Here is a 22,205-nt window from a genome sequence, read left to right on the forward strand (position 1 = left end):
GTAAGTTTTCATCCCATTAGATTAAGGAGCTTTAGGACTAGCAAACCAAGTACTATTGATAAAAAGAGTACCTACGTTTTTAGAGAAAGCTAATGCTGGTTGGTTCTGTGATTTAAGCCTACTAATAAGAATTGTCTTTCTGTACCAGTTATAAGAAGTAGCACAGTTATTAGCACTTTTGATGGGATAATTTTTAATTAAAATAATAACACTGATCTTTTGTTTCTTTCTAGAAATCCAGTTGGTAGAAGAGTTCAACTGGTTGTTGCCATGGCTATTTCTCTTTGCCCATTTATCACATGGTTCTATATATATATTAACAAAGACATGCGAAACACTTGGCCAACACATTGCAAGACAGTCATTTAAATATATTTTATCATCGTTTTCATAAAATGAATATTTTCATGTCTGTCACATTAAATTTGATTACAATCTAGTCAACTTAAGTACTTCATATGATTTAAGACATACTAATAATACTAGTAAAGGGTTTTGACCCAAGAGCTCTTTAAGATTAACTGACTATAATACATGTAAGACCAGACAGAAATCAGAAGTCATTGGAAGCTTCTTCTAAAAGGGAAAGTGCTGTGAGGTAGTAGAAAGAATACTGAAGTCATGGGATTTGACTGCTAATCTGAACTATTATTATTTACTATGAGACAAATCATTTATCTTCTCTGGGTCCATTTCTTCATTTCTAAAATGGCAAAAACATTACATGTGCTATTCACAAAGTCACAAAGTTGTGGAAAAAAGCTGTTTGTAAACAGTAAAGCACCTTAAAACATGGGTTACTGTGTTACTTGGGCAGCTTGTCAACTTCTACTTGTTTATTTCATCTAAAAATGGAAGTTATCTCCCCTACCTACCTCAAAATTATTTTGATGATTAAATAAGCCAATATTTTATACTCAAAAGTATAAAAGCACTCTACAAACTTGGGGTAGCATTGTTATTACTCGGAGGTTTTGAAATGTAAAAAAAAGTATGTTTAGTGTGTACATGTGAGGATACAAGGAAGGGAAAATGACTCAGATGTATTTCCAAGACAAGGAACAGAGAGTCAAATCCATGAATGGTTCACCATACTGAACTAGTATTAGAGTGATCTCAGGTATTCATTATAATCTTAAGGTTGAAAAGAACACAAAGGAATGTCTATTCTAGAAAGGTAAAAGTAAAGGAAGTTTGCTATGATGGGGAAACTTGGGGGCAAATCAGGAAATGGGGAAAGGATTGTCCAGCACTCTCTAAAAAAGAAACAGACCAAAGTCTGGTCATAAGTTTTTGTTTAGAAAAAAAATTTAAATGAGATAAAGATTCAGATTTTTAAGACTTGATAAATAGCACTACTAATCAATTAAATGAAACAATTAGAATATAGAATAACTGTTATTATGCATCTTCTCAAAAGCCTGAAGCATTTTATGTCACTGCTGCAAAGGAAATCAGTGAATAAGATTTAATTGACCTATATGATAGAAAAACTTTAAGGCTCCTTGATAATACGATACCTGTCACCCATGTTGCACTTTTGGCAAATATCAAACTTCAGCTATGAATATAGGTTAATAAGAAAACAACTGACTCCATTCAAGCAACAGGATAGTTGATAACTATTAATGTCTTGGAGAATGGATTAGTGAGCATATTTCCATGACTGTTTACTTTTTTACTATCAACAAGAGAAAGTATAGGGCTTTATACATAGATTCCTAGGAATCATTTGCTGAATGAACATGAAAGGATGTCTTCTGTAATTTTAATAGATTTGCATGTAGAGGAAAGGAAAATTATTAAATTGATAGCTAGACAAATAAATTTCATTAGCAAGTTGCCTTATGAAGCAACAAACTATTTTATAAGAGGTTCTGAGAAATCACATATTCATGGATCTTTTAATAAAATTATGTGACATCAGTGGCTATGATATTCATGTGAACAGCATTTACTTCATACACATCTTATTTTGTTTGTCACAGCTGACATGAAAAACAGCATTATGCAAACTGGCAAATAGAATTTGACCAAACAATGAAATCACCTTTTAAAGCCTACTTTATGTATAAAAAAGAGTAAGCCTTTTTTAGTTTCAGAATTTTCTGCTCCAACTTAATAATTTTTTTTGGGGGGGGGTGCTGGGCAATGGGGTTAAGTGACTTGCCCAAAGTCACACAGCTAGTAAGTATCAAGTGTCTGAGGCCAGCTTTGAACTCCGGTACTCCTAACTCCAGGGCTGGTGCTCTATCCACTGCACCACCTAGCTGCCCCAAGTGTTCTTTTTAAAAAGCTTCAATCGAGTTGTTCTTTGCCCTGGGACCGGTCTCATTTGCCAAATTGCAAATAGGTTGATTTCAGCCTTCTTAACATGCCAATTTGCCTCAAACACTCAACATTTTCCTAAGGAGAGTGTAATAGTGAATAAAAAATTCATTTCTACAATAGGGACAGTATGTGCAAGGTATAGTGCTATATCCTAGGATACCAAGGGGGGAAAATATATATTTATTTAAATATTTCATTGCCCTCAAGATATTTACAACATGATAAAACAACATGATATAAAGGAAAAAGCACTGAAGTTGGATTCAGAAGTCCTGGGTTCAAGTCACTTAAGAAAACAGGGTAAGATAGATTATCTGCAGGATAGAAATAATAGGACAATGGATTTAGAGCTAGAAAACATGTTAAGAGATCATCTACTCTGATTTTATTTAGGAGACAGGCCCAGAGAAGTTAAGTGACTTGCTCAAGCCCACAGAGGAAGTACCAGAGCTAAATTCCAACCCAGATCCTCAACTACCACCACCTTAAGCCTCAGGTTTTATGGAAAGTGCTTTGCAAAATTTAAAGCTGAGTTTTGAAGCAATTGTCAAAACCACTGTATATTTTGGATAGTGCTACCATGGCTGCAGTAGAGGTGGTAACAGCTGAACAACTTGGCCAAGGACTCTGACAGATCTTCAGTCACAGCTGAACCCACTGAGCAGGTGTTTCTGCCTCTTAATGTTCTGTGTACATTAGTCTGGGATAAGACTGACCAGGTTTTTTGTCTTTTGGAGCTACAGTAGGCCCGCTTCATGCTGGCAGAGGGGGCACTGCATTCTTCTGGCCTACTGACTGCAACAAATTTTATGGATAGTGGAACACTAGGGGAATGGGACCATAACCATGGATAAACTGATACTCTAGAGGACAAGATGAACCTTAAAATCTTATGCTTTGGCTAATAAAGTATCTTCTGCTTTTGCAAAGTGGTAAACATTTTATTATTTATAACATTTGTGTAAAGTCAATTTTTCTGCTACAGCTGTTATAAAGACAAAATGTCAAACTTGATTAATAGTTCTCCGGCCTCTCTCTTACTTATCCTTCCATCTTTCACTGTCTACTGGCCACTTCCTTACTGCCTACAAACATGCCTATATCTCCTTCATCCTTAACTTGTTTCATTCATGCCCACTAGCAATTTTCCCATATCCCTCCTGCCTTTCATAGTTAAATTCCTTGAGAAAGCCATCTGCAAGAGATGCTGTTTTCCTTTACTCTCACTCTCTTCTCAATTCTACAGCCTGGTTCCAACCTCATCATTCAACCAAAACTGCAATATCTTAATTACTAAATCTGAAGACCTTTATCAGTCCTCATCTTGGAATATAGCAGATGTTTAAAAAATGTTCAACTGACTAGCTGGCAGGCAAATAATTACATTTAGTAATATCATCGACACACCATGTTTTGAGAAACTTTGCACCAAAAAAACAAGCCTACTCTTCACAATGATACCCCAATAGAATGTAATCTTGATAGCAAGAATTAATTTTTTCATTATTTTTCCAGTGTCTAATACAGTGCCTAACATAGGTACTTACTGCTTGCTGATTTATTATTTTAATAAATTATAAATGTGAACACTTTAAAGAACTGAAAGACTTATTAAAAGTCTGCTAACACTAATTATGAGATGAATATTACCTATGTAACTTTGGGCACTGTAATCTCCTCAGGACTCAGTTTCCTTATTTGTAAAATGAAGGAGTTGGTTGGATTCATTGGTCACCAAGGTCTCTTATGAAAGTGTTGGTTTTTTGTTTTGTTTTTGCTTTTTGGTAAAATAATCAGGGTTAAATGAGTTGCCTAGGGTCACACCGCTAGCAAGTGTCAAGTGTCTGCAGCTGGATTTGAACTCAGGTCCTCCTGACTTCAAGGCTGGAGCTCTATCCACTCGCCACCTAGCTGCCCCCCCCACCATGAAAGTGTGTTATAAAAATTTTAAGAAATTTTTAATTTTATTTGAGTGACATATGAGCTAAGAATTATTTTCAGAGCATTTTATAAACAATGGAAAGCATGACATTATTTTATAAAGGTAACCATTACTACATAAAGTTTGGAAACTACTGCCTTAAAGTAGGATATATAAATGATTAGCATTATTAATATAAAGGGGGAGCATAAATGCAAAAAAGTATGATAGAGGATTTTCTTGGACTGGACCTGTGAATTCATCTATCTAGGCAACTTAGAGTATGGATGGTCCTTGATCAACAACTCCTCTCCTTGCCTGAGGTACTGAAAAGCCCAGTAACTTGCCCATGTCACACTGCAGGTATGGGTTAGAGGCAGGACTCAAACACAGTTCTTGACTTCAGGTTCAGCTCCTTCACACCAGGTTGGTTCTCACTGCCCAGGCCCCTGATTAAAAGCAGCATGTAACCGCTAACTGGTGACTTCAGTATATCAGGTTATTGCATTTGGTACCTGAGTCACAGTTATGGTTTTGATGATAATTAACTTTGCAGAATGGCCCCCACATGGTGGTACATACCATCTATATATTCACCTATGAAATGATTCCCTACCTTATTCATCAGTAACCAAATTAAGTAGCTTTCAGAGCAAAGAATCATACAAGTACCTACCTCCTAGGACTGTTGTAAGGACAAAATACAATAGGACATTTATAAAGCAGTTTGCAAACCTTTAAATACTATGTAAATATTTTGTTATTGTGGTTGCTATTGTTATTAGTTCCATGAGTAGGTAATAGGAAGATAATGGTTATTGTTCTAATCACAAAACAAAAGAGAACTTCTAAAATATATAAAGAACATGTTAATGTGAAAAATATATAGTTTATTATATGTATTAAACATGCCAAATGGGGACTAAGTTATTTATTAACAAAAACAGTAATTTCTATCACATCTCTTAAAATTAACAAAAAAAAAGCCATTCAAGGAACAGGATTAACCTTTTCAGTCTTTCTTGTAATACATGATCCTATCTGGAACTCTGCCTCTCCCTTTCAATACCATTTTATCCGGATAAACATGCACTGTACCAAAAGCCTGGCTCTCTGGTGGTGTTTCAATAACCCCTTCCAGCGTGATATGGTGCACACCATGAGTATCTATGCAGTACCCACCATCATGAGTGTGACCAGCAAGGAAGCACACCACACATTTATGAGACCAAATGACTGAGAGAGCATCTCTGTAATTCCAGGCAAGGCATGTATCATCAGAGCAGTCTGGGTGAATAGGAACATGACCTGTAATTAAAAAGAAAACACAATATGAACTAGTTCAAGAATACTGTCACATCTTTCCATCAAAATGACTAGTTGTGAAGAACTATTATTTGGCAGTAATGTGAAACACCACCTTGATATTCAGACTGATTATAAGGACCAGGCATGACCCAGATTAAATTCAAATAATCTAGCAAAATGTTTCAAGATTGTTCCCCCCTCCCTTTTTTTTTCTTTTAGCAAAATGGAGCAAGAAAGTTTATACAGTGAGAGAAACATCCTCCTTTGTAATTTGATGCAATCAGACTTTTAGCATGTGCATCTCAAGGTAATAAGCACATTGCCTTGGTCTGAGGGAGTAGAGAGGTGCCCCTTATGCAAGCTAAGATAAAGAGCAAATTAAAAAAAAATAGGTCTATACATATGTAGTTAGGATAAAAAAGCTTGCGTTTTTCCCTTAAATCTAAATAGTTTTTATACACATCAAAAAGATAGAATCCAAAGGGTGTAAGGTCACACATGCAACATCTATTACCTTAGAATCCTACTTCTATTTTTTAATTGGTTTTCCTCACACCTGTACCTGTGAGGTACTGTGTGTTTACTCTGCTGATAAGAAAACCATTGGAAAAGGGAAAATATTTCCTCTGTATCCTAGCATGAGTGTCTAACTAGAGCCAGGATGACCATGAGCTGCTGAAATCCCTGACAGGACCACATTACTTCACTATTACCTAATTTAGCTAGAAGCTCTGCTGCATGCCCTTCCACTGCCATCACATCACTACTTTCCTTTTACCTGATCTAATTATCATATTCCAGTTTTTGTTCTTCAATTTAAAAATCTTTTGTTTTGCTAAACAATCAACTCAGTAACAACTTATAAAGCAGTACTAAAAAAATCAGGTGTCTGTTGCATGCTAAAGGAATTTAAAGAGATAAAAAGGTGAAATTAGAGAATAACTTATTTAGCAGAACTGGAAAAAGGCCTGAAGGTATCTTGGGGTTTTACAGGACAAGCACATGAGTGTTTAGTGGTTCTTAAAACCTACAGAATGTGCCCATCTCTGTGCAGTTATTTCACCTCTCTGGAACTCAATTTCCTCATCTGCCAAATGAAGGGGAAGGGCAATTTCTTATAGTTCCTTTCAGCCATAAAATCCTATTAATTACTGGATTCCAGATATCCCTTTTGCTCTCCCCAAGGTAGGTACCTTCCTGACAAGGAAGAAGGTAAAATGAATAAAAAGAGATATATAAGATCTCTGAAACAACAACAACCACCGCCCAAGGACAGAGTTTTACATAAAGATTCTCAGCTGCTCAAAAACTACATTAGGTACATGGTAATTGTTAAAGTAATAATCAGCAGTATGAACCTTCACTAAAGAGATACCTCATAATGCCCTGGGCAGGGTGGAGATTGGGGGGGGGGGGTTGCATTAGTGGTTTTATCTTGAGATTCTTTGCCAAGGTGGATTGAAACATATAGTGCAGGGGAAAAGGATATACATACAGTAAGAGGTCATCAACATAGTACTTGGCTAGAAGGTAACCTTGTATGTTGGGAACAAAGCTAAGAATCAGGGAAGTAATGAAAAATATGATTTTGATGGCAAAATAAATGTCACAAAATTCATGTACTTTACTAGGAAAGAATTTGAAGCCTTCACCCATTTTATTTATGCTTATTTTTCAGATAAAAATGTTGCAAGTTTGATTTTCTGGTTTCCAGGTACTTCCAGTTCCCTGTACTCATTGCTCTATCCCCAAATCCCCAAACATTAAAACAATGTCTTATCAAGACTGAGACTCTATTTGAAATTTGTATGCAAGTAGGCAGAATACTCAGTACTGATTGTGACTCACTTGTCTACCTTCCATCTAGTCTGTTATGTACCTTGTTATTTACATGTTATATTATCTGTTAGAATATATCACTTGATGGCCGGGACTGGCTTTTGCTTTCCTTTGTATCCCCAGTGTTTAGCAAAATGACTGCCTGGCACAGTAAATCACTTCAATTTTGCTCAGTCAATTTTCACTGGTGAGAAGTTTTCTAAGATTTGTTTGAGGTCTTGGAATTATTCATTTCATTTTATATTTGACATATATGTTAATCCCATTTGAGGGAGACTTAAAAATCTAAATGTGGATTTATTTGACACAACACATGGTTGCAGAAGTAATAGGAGGAGGAAGAGGAGGAAAAGAAGGAGGAGAACCAATATCTATTATTTATGTCTGCGTGACCGTGGCAGTAGTCAGTGGAGCACATTGTTTTTGGTAACTGTAAGACTATAAATTTGTAGGACATCCACCAACCTGTATTAATTGAATGAATTTCCTCACAAGTAGCCCCCTACCCTAATTAAATGACAAGTTCAAACGAAGTATTACAAAACATTGTTATTTCATAGATGACCATTTCTTGACTCACCTTGAAAAATTAGTAACATTCATGTATTTCCCAATAAGAAAATAAAACAAAACATCCATTTTATAAAATTGGGATATCAAAATGGAATAACTTTCTTTCCTTTTGTGAAAAGCAAAAATTCTCCATTTCCTGAAGTATTCAAGTAATAAGTAATTCAGAAAGGCACAAAGCTAAAACCTACCCACAACCACTACCTTTTCTTGGTTTGTGTCAGAGAAAGTAAGAACTGCATCGAACCAGTCCAATTGGTCCTGACTGAATCCTCCATTATACTGGACAAACTGAGGTTCGGAAAGTCCTGTAACAAATAAAGCAAGTCAAACATATATGTCTTTGATCATTTGAATATTCTGTTTTATCTCAGGACTAGGAAAGGAATATTTATTGTTCTTAAATGCATGTAACACGGGGAAAATCACTAGATTTTTCAGAGTTAAGAAACATAAATCATAATCTATAGCAAATAAGCTATGTGACATTTATGTCTGTCAATGAGTCCTGACCCTGAATAGTAATAGTTTTACCTTAATTGTTCATCTTCCTGCTGAATAAAAGGTATCTGAAGAATTTTAAGAAAATGTATTAGATTCTCAGTTCAAAGGAATAATTCACCTTGAGGGCTATTCAGTTCCTTATTTGGATTCTTCTCCTTCAGCATCTTCATACAATCTTGATATTTTGGAGAAGACTGATCCATTCCAAGAACACTCATATCATAAGCATCAAGTAAAATGAACCGAAATTTAGGAAAAGGTGCAAAGTGGTAAGCATAATAGTTTTCTGAAGGTGTGGTCTCAGGACAATGTGCAATCTGGTCTCCTAAAAATTTTGTGTTAAGCTTAGAGTTTCTTAAATAGTCCCTGCTGAAGTTGTAGAATTCATGGTTTCCCCATGTATGATGAACAGGGGCTTTGAGTTTTTCAAATTCCTTCAGAACATTTTGTAGTGACTCTTCTGACACTTTATACTGTGCATTAAACCCATCAATGATATCACCAAGTTGCAACACAAAAAAGAGGTGATTGCTTTCTTCATTCCATTCTTCAATAGCCCCTTCAAGATGATGAAGACTGTATCGGTAGTACCTCATTCTGGTTCTTAGGAAATTATAGCCATCTTCTAAATCGGCATATTGAATATCTGATACAACTCCAAAACTGAAGCATAGTTCTGAGATCCCATCTATGGCTCCCAGACTGGAGTTTTTATCCATTACTTCTAAACTGGTTTCCTGAAAACTAAATTATATGAAAAAGACAACTCAATTTTAAAACAGTAATTCTCTAAGTAAGGACTGACAATTTATTATGACTAGAAAAAGTACTGAAATGACTTCAACTTTGAAAAGAATTCCAAATGAAGCTGAATGTAGGTTTGTATATATTAAAAACAACTAATAAATTTAAGACCAATAAATTAATTAATCATCTTCAAAAAACAAGCGAAAATGATTAGTCTTGGCATCAGAAGCACCTAGAATAAAGTCCTGAATCTGGCACTTACAAGCTGTGTGATCATCTAACTCTCTAAGAATCTAAGTTACAGGTGAACTGTTGATCCTGCTATTAGAGGGAATCTCTACAATGACAGCTGCCAACAAATGAAATTATAGATTTAGACTGTGAGGTTTTAATTTTGTAAAATAAATGTTTTGGGGCAGCTAGGTGGTGCAGTGGATAGAGCAGCAGTCCTGGATTTAGAAGGACCTGAGTTCAAATCTGGCCTCAGACACATAACACTTACTAGCTGTGTCACCCTGGGCAAGTCACTTAACCCCATTGCCTAACCAAAAAATAAATACAATACAATAAAATAAATGTTTTGCTTCAATTTCTCATTAAGAAACATAGTAATATCATTATTATTATTTCGGCATGTCAAGAAATGATTGTCTATAAAAAAATCAAACATTTTTAAATGTTTTACAAACCCTAAAACTACATGTATACACATTTTTGTTTCTGAGCCCATGATTTTATCAATGTAGGATTTCCTTGTGAGGAAACTCCCTCTACCAATGCAAGCTAACAACTGTTCTACAACTTAAAAGTCTTATATGCCAAAGGCAATGTGCCCTAATGACTTCAATTTCACAGACTTTGCTAGCTATAATTATTATAAGTTTATGTTGTGGCAAATAAACCTACATTTTAACTCCAGCTGTTCAGTCATTTTTTTAGTTGTGTCCAACTTTTCATGCCTCCATCTGAGGTTTTCTTGGCAAAGATACTGAAGTAGTTTGCCATTCTTTCTCTAGCTCATTTTAGAAATGAGGATACTGAGGCAGAGTTAAGTGACTTACCTAGGGTCAATCAACCTATTATCACTACATTATTTATAATTATAAACCTTCCCCAATTGTGTAATCTATCCCCCCCTTCCCTTTCTATAGGTAAATGCTATTTCATATTTATGCCAGTACTTGAAATGGTAAAAGATGATTGGGAGCTTATTGAGTAAGGGGAGTGACATGGTTTGGCAGCTCTTTGTATAATGCACTAAAGCTGGGAAGGACCTGAGGTACAGAACAAATTAGGAGACTAATTCAATCATTCAGGCAAGAGGTGACATAGGAGTAAATTAGGGTGGTGACCTTTTGAGTAGAGAGAAGAGAACTGACGTAAGAGATATACTGGAGAAAGAAACAAGTGTTTGATTTTTTTTGTCTGTTTTTGTTTTTTGGCTAGGCAATGGGGTTAAGTGACTTGCCCAGGATCACACAGCTAGTGAGTGTCAAGTGTCTGAGGCCGCATTTGAACTCAGGTCCTCCTGACTTCAGGGCTGGTGCTCTATCCATTGTGCCACCTAGTTGCCCAAGAAACAAGTTTTGACAATGGATTAGCTGCTGCTATGGGAAGTGAGAGAGAATGATGTATAAAGGATAAAACTGTAGCTTAGTACATAGATTATTAGGACCATCAACAGAAATAGGGAAATATGGAAGGGAGGGGTTTATGGAGGATAAGAAATTCAATTTTGGACATGTTGAGTTTGAGATGGAATATCCAGTTTGACATCTCCAATAGGTACTTGGAAATGTGCATTTAGACATCAGGAGGGAAACAATGATGTGGATACACCCTCTGCAATTCTTGTCTGTGTTTCCCACAGATCCGCTACAAAGATCTACCCAATGTGCTGTCTGTTATCCTCATACATACATGGCTACCTAGTCCACCTTGTTTATCCAATCATGTTTGCTTTATGTTATTTCTTGGGAATACTTCTGTAAACATGTTGCAAACTACTTACGCCTACCATGTTTATCTCCATTGCCCTTTGGATGAACCACAGTTTTGATTTTTTAAACACTGGTATTCCAAGATTGACAATCACATGGCATCACAGAGATAACACCGCTATTTCAAAAGTGAGCTTAAGTGTTCAGGAACACCTTGGGATTGTCAAAAATATGGTGCAGTCTATCTAGTCAGAAACAAACAAATTGGGTAATAAAATAGTGCAAGGAAAAAGTAGCAATATAGATGATAACGTATCTATATCAAGAACTAATAAGGTCACAGAGGTAGGAACTGTAGGGAAACATTTTAAAACTACTTTTTCAATTTCTGTAGAAATATTAAGAAATAATATTTCTTTAGTCAAAAAACCCTTTATAACTTTGTATTCCCCTCTCCCTCTATCCCTCTTAGAATGGTGGGTCAAGTCAAGAAAAGGCTTTTCTTAAGAAAGTGAATTAAGGGTAGACATTGATCAATTTGTCTGATTTACATCACTGCCTTCCCTACTCCCTGCAGTAACTGGGCTACTGACCCAACTAAAGATTGAAGTATGGTCAATGTTGAACACAAGGAGGCAGCCCTGGCAATTCTTGAGGGAAATGGTCAAAACTCAGAAATGACTACCGTTTTGGAATGCTAACCCTAAATTGTATTTTAACACTTTACAATATTTTCCTTTTTCAAGATTCTTATAAATGTCACCTCAAAACATTTAGAAGTAAAGGGAAACGTCTTAGAGTATGGGTGGGTTATGCCCATTTGGACATTTCTCTAGGTGAGAAATGGCTTGAATATTAGTGTTCTAATTTTAAAAATTGCTTCTGGCAGTCTTGTACTGAAAATGAAGTATATATTTTTTCTCTTTCATAGTGAGTACTTGAAGATCCAAGAGATTAAATGAACTGAACCCCAATCTTTCTGATTCCAAGTCCAACTCACTCCTGGCACCATCAAACTGCTTCTCAATAATTATAGCCGACCTATACCTAAAGACTGATCTTCACAACTACCCTATGATATAAGTACTATAGCTATTACCCACTTTTATGGATGAAGAAACAGGTTCATAGCTAGAACATCAGCGATGGGCTTCAAATGTGGGTATCTCCCTCCTGTTGCCAAGTCCAGTACCCCTTCCATTTCTCCATGCTGACTCTATAGATAACCAGGGGGCAAGGAAGAATGGAAAGTGGATAAACTGAATGTAGGCAAAGTTTGGAAAAAAGAGAATTATTATAATAAGATGAACAGAAATGAGACAGAAAACCTGGGTCCCAATTAATCAAAGCAGGAGATAGCTATAATGATTTAAGGAAGGTGATATTTCAATTCAACAAACATTTATGGAGCATTTACTATGTAAAATGTACTGGGCAAGATGATGCTGGCTAGATGCCTAAGGAAAGAGACTTCTGAGAAAGGAAACCAGGGAAGACAGAGGAGCAAGGAATTTGGCTGAAGCTAGGGGCTGTGCCTGGTATCAAAAGCACCTTGATCCTCAAAGACTAGAACAGAATAAAAAATAGTCCTCTAGGTTGACTGCCATGTGAATCATAGATATTGAGAGAACCCAAACTTATCGATTAATCTAGACAAACTTCTATTTCACAACTATACCTAAATTTTTCCTAACTATATAAAGTTTTAACTCCGATTTGTCACACTGCAGTCATTTCTAGCATACTAAGCAAGTGGTTGAGTATACAATAATTTATGTCATTTCTCAGAGGAAGGCTGTTGAGGAAAACCAAGTGAAACAGCATTCTTAAGGGTATATAGCTTAAAGAGAACTTTTTGAATCATTCAGGTGGCATCAGCAATGAATACAGAGCAGGTAGTCTTTTTATATATCTTCCTGAAATTTTATCTCATAGAGCAAATCAGCAGGAATCTTGAATGGTGATCATTTTAGGACTATAGCTCTAGATCTGAAAGGGACAGATCATAAGACATTTATTCCAACTTCTTCATTTTAGAGATGAGGAAATTGAGGCCCAAGGAGGTTAAGTGATATGTGCAAGTTAACATAGTACATAAGTGTCAGAGATGGCATCTGAACCCAGCTCCTCTGATTTCAAAACCCTTTCTACCTATGAAGGCAGAAAAACTATAAGGAAGATGTAATTGCTCTTGAGACTAAAGTGAAGATTAAAAAAATGTTAACTGCTCTAAATTGGTATGTAATTTTTTCATAAAAATCTTAACTGAATAGATGTTTTGATTTTTGTCTTGCTTTATTTGCAAACCAAATATCCCTTTTGGTGAATACGATAAACTAGCAATTCCAGCAAACATTGTCACAGGGGGATTTTTTTTTCAAAGCTCCTGGCAATAACTGGTTCTTGGTGCAAACTGAAGCATTCCTGAATCTCTTTTACTTACCAGACTAATGATCAGTGAAGACTGCTTTCCCTTGGAAAAGAAGTAACATGAAATAGAGGGATGGGAGTAGAGACATTATGTTAAGTATTCATCAATTATCTCATACATGTCTTCTTGTTCATTTGATTTGCAACCTTCTATAAGGAACAGAAACTAGGAAAAAAGTAAGGATTTAAGGGAAATGATGTGGTGAATGTTTAATCTGCATAATTTTTGTGTTTTGGGAGATCCATGATCTTATACCTGGAGTTGACAATGCCTGGCATTTGTACTAAAAACATCATGAAGCCTATTTAATCAGTTCCAGTGGGTACCTATTCCTTCTAGGATCAATTATAAACTATTTGGCATTGAAAGCTATTCATAACCTGGCCCTTTCCTTCCTTTCCAGCCTTCCCTCTATGTACACTATGATCCAGCTACAATGACCCACTTGCTGTTTCTCCAATCCCACTCTCTATCTCCCATCTCCATGACTTTGTGCTGGCTTTTTCCCTTGTCTGAAATGGTCTGTCCAATGACCTCCACACTTTAGCTTCCCAGTCTTCCTTCAAGACTGAGGTTAAATCTCAAATTCCCAGGATGCCATTACCAGTGGCTAGTACTTTCCCCTTAGAAATTATCTTCTAACTATTCTACCTATATCTTGAATGTACTTACTTGTCTGCTGTCTTTCCAAATTAGAACGTAAGTTCCTTGAGGACAGAAACTGTTTTTAGTTCTATTTGGACTCCCAGTGCTTAACACAGTGCCTGGTATATACTATGCATTCAATAATGTTTGCTGACTGACTGATAGATGAGTCAGTTATTATGGCCATCCCCTCCCAGTGAGAGCAACAAATGGCTACGGGTAAGGTAAAGCTTCCTACTTGTGTAACATCAGCTAACGATCATTCACTCAACACCCTTCCTTGACAGTAATACCTGAGTATGAACACACCGACATTCACACATAGCCAGATACCAAAAAGAAAAAGAGTTAGATCTTGGTATACCTAGTTAAAAGGAGTTTGGACCTTTATCTAGTTCCTACTTTCTTAGAAGGTACATATGTTATGGTAGTAATTGATGTGGTATTCACTCCAAAGATGTCAGCAGAAAGAACCAGGAGGACCTGGGTTCAATTACTAACTCTGACACATTCTGGCTATGTGACCGTGGGCAAGTCTCTTATCACCTCAAATGCTGTGGGCATTTCACTAAAACAATAACTTTCAGAGAAGCTGCCAATCTGCACTTGTAGGGGGAATTCCTCACTGAGATGGTCTCCCCTATACCAATGAAATCACAGGTCCTGTCCCTATCCTTGTCCCCATTTATCCCTATTTACTACAATAGCAGAATACTTTTATTCTTTCTTTTCTTCTGACAGTCTGGTAAATTAGCTTACATTTCTGGGTCCTTACACAAATTGACCTCCATGTATGGAATGCTTTTCATTACATCAGCCTCTAGTAATCCTTAGCTCCCTTCAAGGATCACCTCACATACTATCTCAAATTTATAACACCCTTCCTCGATGAATCACAGATTTTTGAACTGGAAGGCCTTCCAGAAGCAACTTACTCCAATGCCTTTATTTTACATATGAGTAAACAGAAGCCCAGGGAGATAAATGATTTGCACAAGATTACAGAGGCAGAATTTAAACATGTGTCCTCTGACTCTAGGCCAGGTTATGAAGTCTTTCAATGCCAGTCTGTTTTTACTCTTTTCAGTATTATACTACCTGCTTCCCTTCCTGATCTGGCCCCCAAGAAAAACTGTCAATGTTTTTCCCACTCCCAGAAAATTATTTTGTGTTTACTCACCCTTCTGTGTATATTGATATCTTCTCTCTCCCTCCCACCCTAACCATAATAAGTTAAATTTAATAAAAAGCAGAGACTGTTTTGTTTTTGTCTTTGTATCTTCACTATCACATATCACACTACCTGGCACACAATAAACAATAAATTTTTGCTCAAATAAATTGATAGGCACACTGATATATTGCTACACTGGAAACAATTTGGGTCTATACTAGAAAAGTTACTAAAGAGTGTGCGTGTGTGTGTGTATGTGTGTGTATTTGTGTGTGTGTGCGCTATGTATGTACACACACACACATATAATTATATGCCAGGACCCAAAGATTCTACTACCAGAGCTATACTACCAAAGAAGTCAAACTGAAAGATTTGTCCATGTGTACAAAAATATTTATAGTAGGTTGCATGAGTTCAATCAAATTCATGCTATTTTAAAGTTGTAATTATGTAAAATGTATTGTCTCCAATCCAATAGAAATATGTAATATGCTTTCAAATATTGTGACAATTTGATAGAATTAATTATTCCATTAATCAGTTTTAGCTGTGATTTTTTTGTAGTAGCAAAAACCGGTACCAAAGTGGGTGTCCATCCATGGCGCAATGGCTGGACAAACTTATGATACATGAATATAATGGAGTAGTCTATCACTACAAGAAAAAGATGTGAATCAATACAAGAAATCAGAGAAACTTGTGAGAACCTATATTCACTGACAGAGAACAAAGTCAGGGAAGCAATATGCACAATGACCACAATAATGTAAAGAAAAACAACACTGAAAAACCTCAGCATTCTGGTAAATACAATGACTAATGCTAACTAGAGGAATGACAGTGAAACACACCTCTCTCTCCTTTCAGCTGAGGCACAGTGGGCTGTTGGTGAGGAATGAGTCAGGAAGTGTCAGGAATGGCAAGGATGTTGATCTGTTTTGCTTTACTATACTTCTTTGTTACAAGATTTTGTGGGAAAAGATGGATTATTGTGATGTAACAGTGATGTAAATATCTTTTTTAAAGTTGCAACAAAACTATATTTTATTTGAAGTTTTTCCACAGTGGTTTTGCAGATTATGATAACATTACTATAGGTGCCTGAAGTCAATTCAGTGGTATGGGAAGTTGGTCTGAGGTTAAGATTTTGGAGGGCTGCAACTACTATGTTCCTCATTTTATATCTGGTATATAAAGACTCTTTCAAAGAAATGTATGACCAAAAAAAAAAAAAAAGATCCAGTTACAAAGAGAGGAACAACCAATGGACAGCCAGTGTATTACAATGGTATAGTGGGAGCAATGTCCTGATTAGGCTAATTTTTTCTTAAAAGATACAAAAACTGTGCTCGAGATTTTATTTAAGATATTTAGGCTAGCATTGGTGGTTGATGCAGTTTCTTCATTGCCTGAGGACACAAAAGTCATGAACATCTGCTCCAGCAGATACCTGAGGCTTTAGACATAAAGATGACCAAAACCAGGAAACCTGTATTCAACTGGGTCATCTCTAATCTTGATATCATTCCCCTGCCAGTGTTAAGTAAACCTTTTGCTATTAGATCAGAACAAAAGAAATCAACCTCAGCTGAGCCACCATATTGACCTGGTCATATGTGGCCTACCGTAACTGACATGGCCAGCATTTGGGAATGAAATGATCTCCTTGAACTGCGGGGATTGGACGAGATGCAGAGGAAGGTGAGCTCATTGTGTCCTCCATGTTTCTGGTGATGCCTCTGGAAATGGCATTATTAGACAACATTTATTAGACAACACAGGGATAAACAGTTATTTTATTAATATAAGAAGCAGCTGTCTAAAGCCAAAAATAGGCAAAGAGGAAACAAAAAGACCACTTTTTGCAAACTATATGATGATTTAGAGAAAAAAAAATGAAACTTTAACTTTGGCTAAGCTGTAGGACATGAAATAAACCCACATAAATCATCAGTATTTCTGTATGTTAGCAACATGATCCAGCAGGAAATGACATAAAGAGAAATTCTTTTTAAATACAGAAATTCTCAGGAATCTGCTTACTCAAACATAGATAGTAACTATACAAATGCAAAACACTCTTTATACAACTAAAGATAGATCTAAATATTGGAGAAATATTAATTTATTATTTGTAGAATGAGCTAATATGACAATAGTATCCAAATTAATTTACTTACTCAGTGTCATACTAATCAAACCACCAAAAGATTACTAAAGGTGGGAAGGAATGGGCTCAAGAAGTACCACATTTCAGACTATACTACAAGGTAGTAATTATTGTTTGGTACTAAGTAAGAAATAGGTTGATTAATGGAACACGTTAGGTACACAATATAAAGATAGAAACACAGTTGCCTAGTGTTTGATAACCTTATTTATTGAGATAAAAACTCACTATTAAAAAACAAAAACAACTATTTTTGTTATTAACTGTTGGGAAAATTGAAAAGTATTCTGGCAGAAACAAGGTAAAGACCAATACCTCAAACTATCTACCAATATTAGCTCCAAATTTATCATATCACTGATTACACTCAGCCAAATCTCAGCCTTAGATCACTCCCATCATCTGTTGTCTTCACTTCTATACACATGCTGCTAAACAAAGGTGAAGAAAATCATGCAACTGTTCTGATTGGATCCAATACAAATTTACATTACATAATCTCAATTGTTGTAGACAACCTTACTGCTGACAGACAATCATACCATACATCCCCTATCAACTCACTATCCCACTCTTGACAATGGGTCTTACAAGTCTTTTCATCCCTATTCAAATCTCCCTTGGCACCCCCTTCCCTGATTCTTTCAGCTGAGAATCTTGCTTCATGTTTTACACAAAAAAACTGAGGCCATTTGCCATGAACTTCCTCTGGCCCCCTCTTCCTCAGTACAGATCATTCATATGTCTTCTGCCGTATCTCCTCTTTCACCTCTCACAGTAAGAGGTTGCCCTATTCCTTACCCAGGCTAACTAATTCCTCCACTTGTTCAAGGAATTCTATTCCATCACATCTTCAACAGACCCTCTACCATCTTTGCTCTTTCACTTATTTTCAATCTCTCCCTCTCTACTGGCTCATTTCCTACTGCTTACAAATATGTCCATGTTTTCCCTATCCTGAAAAAACCTTCTCACTTGATCTGTCTTTGCTATCATCCTATATCCTTTCTGCTCTTAGTAGCTAAACTCATCGAAAAGGCCATCTATATATAATAGGTGCTTCCACTTCTCCTCTCAGTCTCTTCTTAACCCCTTAAAATGTAGCTTTTGACTTTATCATTCCACCAAAACTGCTCTCTCCAAAATTACAGATAGATATATCATCTCTTTGCTGCCAAATCAATGGTTTTTCAATCCCTATTGTCCTTGTCACTCTCCCTTCCTTGCTACTACCTTCTCTCTAGGTTTTTACACTCTCTTAGTTTTCCTCCTACCTTTCTGACCACTCCTGTTTCCTTTGCTAGTTCTTCCTCCAGAGCATGCCCTCTAACCGTAAATGTCCTTAGGTTCTGTCCTGGGCCCTCTTCCCTTCTCCCCTCTATACTACTTCACTTGGTGATCTCATCAGCTCCCATGGATTTAATGATGATTCACAAATCTACCTATCCTAATCTCTCTGCTGATCTCCAGTCCTGCATTTGCTTTCAGATATCTCAAACTGGATGTCCAGTAGACATCTGAAACTCACTATGTCCAAAACAAAACTCATGATCTTTCCCCCTAACCTCTCACTTCCCAATCCCCACACCTTTCCTATTACTGTACTATTACACAGTACCTAGTACTGTGGTATTGCAATACCATCATCGCAACTCCACAGACTCACAATTTAGGAGTCATCCCAGATTCCTCACTATCTTTCACCAAAATATTGCCAAGGCTTGACAATTTCACCTTTTTTTTTTTTTAGGCAATTGGGGTTAAGTGACTTGACCTGGGTCACACAGCTAGTAAGTATCAAGTGTTTGGTCTGAGGCCAAATTTGAACTCAGGTCCTCCTGACTTCAGGACCAGTGCTCTATCCACTGCACCATCTAGCTACCCCTTGACAATTTCACCTTTGCAGCATCTCCTCTTCTGTCCTCTGACACTGCCGCCACTCTAGTGCAGGTCCTTATCACCTCATGCCAGGACTGTTACAATAGATACCGGGTGAGTCTACCTTTCTCAAGTATCTCCCTTTTCCAATCTACTCTCCACTCAGCCACTAAAGTGATTTTCCTAAAGCACAGGTCTGATCATGTCACCTCCCCGTCCCCTCCTTAATCTAGTGGCTTCCTATTGCCTCCAAGAGCAAATACAAAATGCTCTGCCTGGCATTCAAAGCCCTTCAAAACCTAGCCCCCTCCTACGTTTCTAGTCTTCTTACACCTTACTCTGTGCCTTGCTTCAATCCAGTGACACTGGCCTCCTGGCTGTCCCACAAGCAAAACACTCCATCTTAGCTTTGAGCATTTTCTCTGTGCCTTATGCTTGTAATGCTTTCTTTCCTTCACTCTACTTCTACTGACTTCCCTTGCTTCCTTTAAGTCTTAACTAAAATCACACCTTCTACAAGAAACCTTCTCCAACCCATCTTAATTCTAATGCCTTCCCTCTGTTAATTATTTCCTGTTTATCCTGTATATCATTTGTTTTGTATATATGTTTGCATATCGTTTCCCTCCTTAGATGGTAAGCTCCTTGAGGCCAGGAACTGTCTTTTACAACTCTTTTTGTATCCCTAGCATTTAGCATAGTGCCTGGCACACAGTAGAGGCTTAATAAATGTTTATTCATTGATTGCTTGAGTTTGTATCTTGAGCATCCCTTTATCTCTCTATGGTGGGATTCTTTTGTTTGCTCATTCTTCTACTCTACTTCCTGACCTCAGACTTGATGTTAGGGTTGGTCTCCTCTGCACTTCTAGAGAGAAGGCTTAAGCTGGTCCTGTTGTTTCTTTTTGGGGGCTACTGAATGTTTTATTTCAGGATCTCAGAGACAGGCTGGGGACATACAAGCTTTAAGTCTACTGTTTCAGAGTGATAAAACTGTAGCTGTATTGGCATGTCTTCAGTCACCTGAGAGTATAAAAAGGGCCACCCACAAGGGGTCCAGGCCCTTCAGCTTGATGGATATCCTAAGACTATAAAAGTCACCACATCCAATTCTGTTAAGTAGATGCATTTCCATATGGAGATGTGTGTGTGTGTAAGTTTCTATGTACGAGAGTATCTTTGTTGATTCTTTTTCTATGTTCTTATAAAAAAGTAAACCTTTTTGTCAACAACTGAATTATCTAAGAGTGCCTCACTTAATCCTGACATCAAATCATAATGCCAGTCTGAGTCAGGCCTTCCTCTTAACATCTGGCATAGTCAGTAATTAGACTGATAATGGCCTTGTGGCCATGGATAAGTGGAGAAAGGGGGATGCAAATAAAAAGGATAGGGTAATCAGATGGCTGTTTACAGCACCTGGGCCCAGCAAAGGTGGTGTAAGGAGAGTCCCCTCAATGGAACAGGAAGCAGGAGATCCCTGAGCAGGCAAAACAATTAGCTTAGGGGGAAGGGGGAGGAAGACAGGAGAGGAGGTGTTAAAAGAAGGGTAAAGTAACATCAGGTCCAGCATTCTCTGGTTGTTGCTGACCATCCTATGTAAGTTGGACTGTCAATATAAGATGGAAAGTAAATGGTCCAACACATTTAACAGCTAGAGAGCTATTCGGTTTTAAGGGCCATATGAAGAAAGCAGAAGGGCAAGCTGGTGATGGAGCTGGTGATGGACCAAGTAAAGGAAGCTCTGTTGATGGGGGTGCAGATTCAAAGACTGCAACCAGAACTCCTTTAGCCTGGGAATGGAGGGAACAGAGCCATAACACATGAGAATGAGAGAAGTGAGGAAAGACTTGGGAACTCTCACTGGTGATAAGAAAGCCCCAGGTTTCTACCTGGAATGTGATTTCCTCCACTGAGGGAAAAGCAATGAGCCAGTTTTCTCCACAAGAAATGACAGAAATCAAAAAAGAAATTTAAAAGAGCAACCTGAGACACTGGAGCAGTGCCACCTGAGGGTCTGGCCTAATGGAATTAAAAGAGAATTCTCTCCACAGCAGAGCTCCATAGGCTTTAGAAGTCCTCTGGGGACTTACTTTTACAGAGTCAGCCAAATCCACTAAAGGCTCTGATAAAGACTGCTCTTTGTCCCTTTTTGAAGAAACTTGAGATGAGGTGTTACTCATACCTAGTTCCCTAAAGATGAATTCCTGTTGCAGCCAGAACCCCTGATGGGGAACTGCAAGGGAGGTGAACCTGAAAAAAGGAATAGGTTTGAGAGACTGGATATATATATATATATATATATATATATATATATATATATATATGTATGTGTGTGTGTATATATATATATATTTACATATATATATGTATATATATGTATGCACATTCACTATTCCTACATACAGCCTGCTAGACCTTATGACTAGACTAAAGCCCCACTTGAATGATCATTTCTCATCAGGATGCAGGCTGGACTTTTCTACCATGCCCCAGAAACCTCTTTATCCTGGAAGTTCACTTCAGCCTTAGAATCCATCCCTTAAAAGTACCCTCTAACTCCGTCATCTCTCTCTCTCTCTCTCTCTGACTGAGTGGCTCCTCCTAGAACCTCCACATATGGAAAGCATTTCAGTCAGCCATCTCTTCATTTCTCACCAGGCTTCAATCCAGATATCCATCATGCCTCTGCATACTGCATAACTTCCTGTCTACTCCCTCACCTTTTCAGCATCTTTTTATGTG

At 37.2% G+C, this 22,205-nt stretch overlaps 2 protein-coding genes across 7 annotated transcripts in view; one reads left to right on the forward strand and one right to left on the reverse strand.

Moving 5' to 3' along the window:
• The window catches only part of TMEM220 (transmembrane protein 220), a 27,654-nt gene extending 12,157 nt beyond the window's left edge, over positions 1-15,497 (forward strand). For 2 of the 4 annotated variants that reach the window (XM_078155800.1, XM_020966017.2), the window contains one exon: positions 12,092-15,497. In XM_078155800.1, the coding sequence (XP_078011926.1) occupies positions 12,092-12,122 (31 nt within the window). In that variant the 3' untranslated portion in view covers positions 12,123-15,497. Of the gene's footprint in view, positions 1-233; positions 8,743-12,091 lie in introns of those variants that run through there. The other 2 variants (XR_013487148.1, XM_020966016.2) reach the window with 2 other exon arrangements.
• ADPRM (ADP-ribose/CDP-alcohol diphosphatase, manganese dependent) overlaps positions 5,122-22,205 on the reverse strand; it is a 20,168-nt gene continuing 3,084 nt past the window's right edge. The window contains exons 1-4 of one of the 3 annotated variants that reach the window (XM_020966009.2): positions 12,264-12,352; positions 8,592-9,217; positions 8,161-8,277; positions 5,122-5,560 (exon numbers count right to left, since the gene is read on the reverse strand). In XM_020966009.2, the coding sequence (XP_020821668.1) occupies positions 5,265-5,560; positions 8,161-8,277; positions 8,592-9,192 (1,014 nt within the window). In that variant the 5' untranslated portion in view covers positions 9,193-9,217; positions 12,264-12,352 and the 3' untranslated portion in view covers positions 5,122-5,264. Of the gene's footprint in view, positions 5,561-8,160; positions 8,278-8,591; positions 9,218-12,263; positions 12,353-22,205 lie in introns of those variants that run through there. The other 2 variants (XM_020966007.2, XM_020966015.2) reach the window with 2 other exon arrangements.

Source organism: Phascolarctos cinereus, unplaced genomic scaffold (assembly GCF_003287225.1).
Source record: "Phascolarctos cinereus isolate Bilbo 61053 unplaced genomic scaffold, phaCin_HiC Scaffold_5;HRSCAF=322, whole genome shotgun sequence".
NCBI classification, from domain to species: Eukaryota; Metazoa; Chordata; class Mammalia; order Diprotodontia; family Phascolarctidae; genus Phascolarctos; species Phascolarctos cinereus.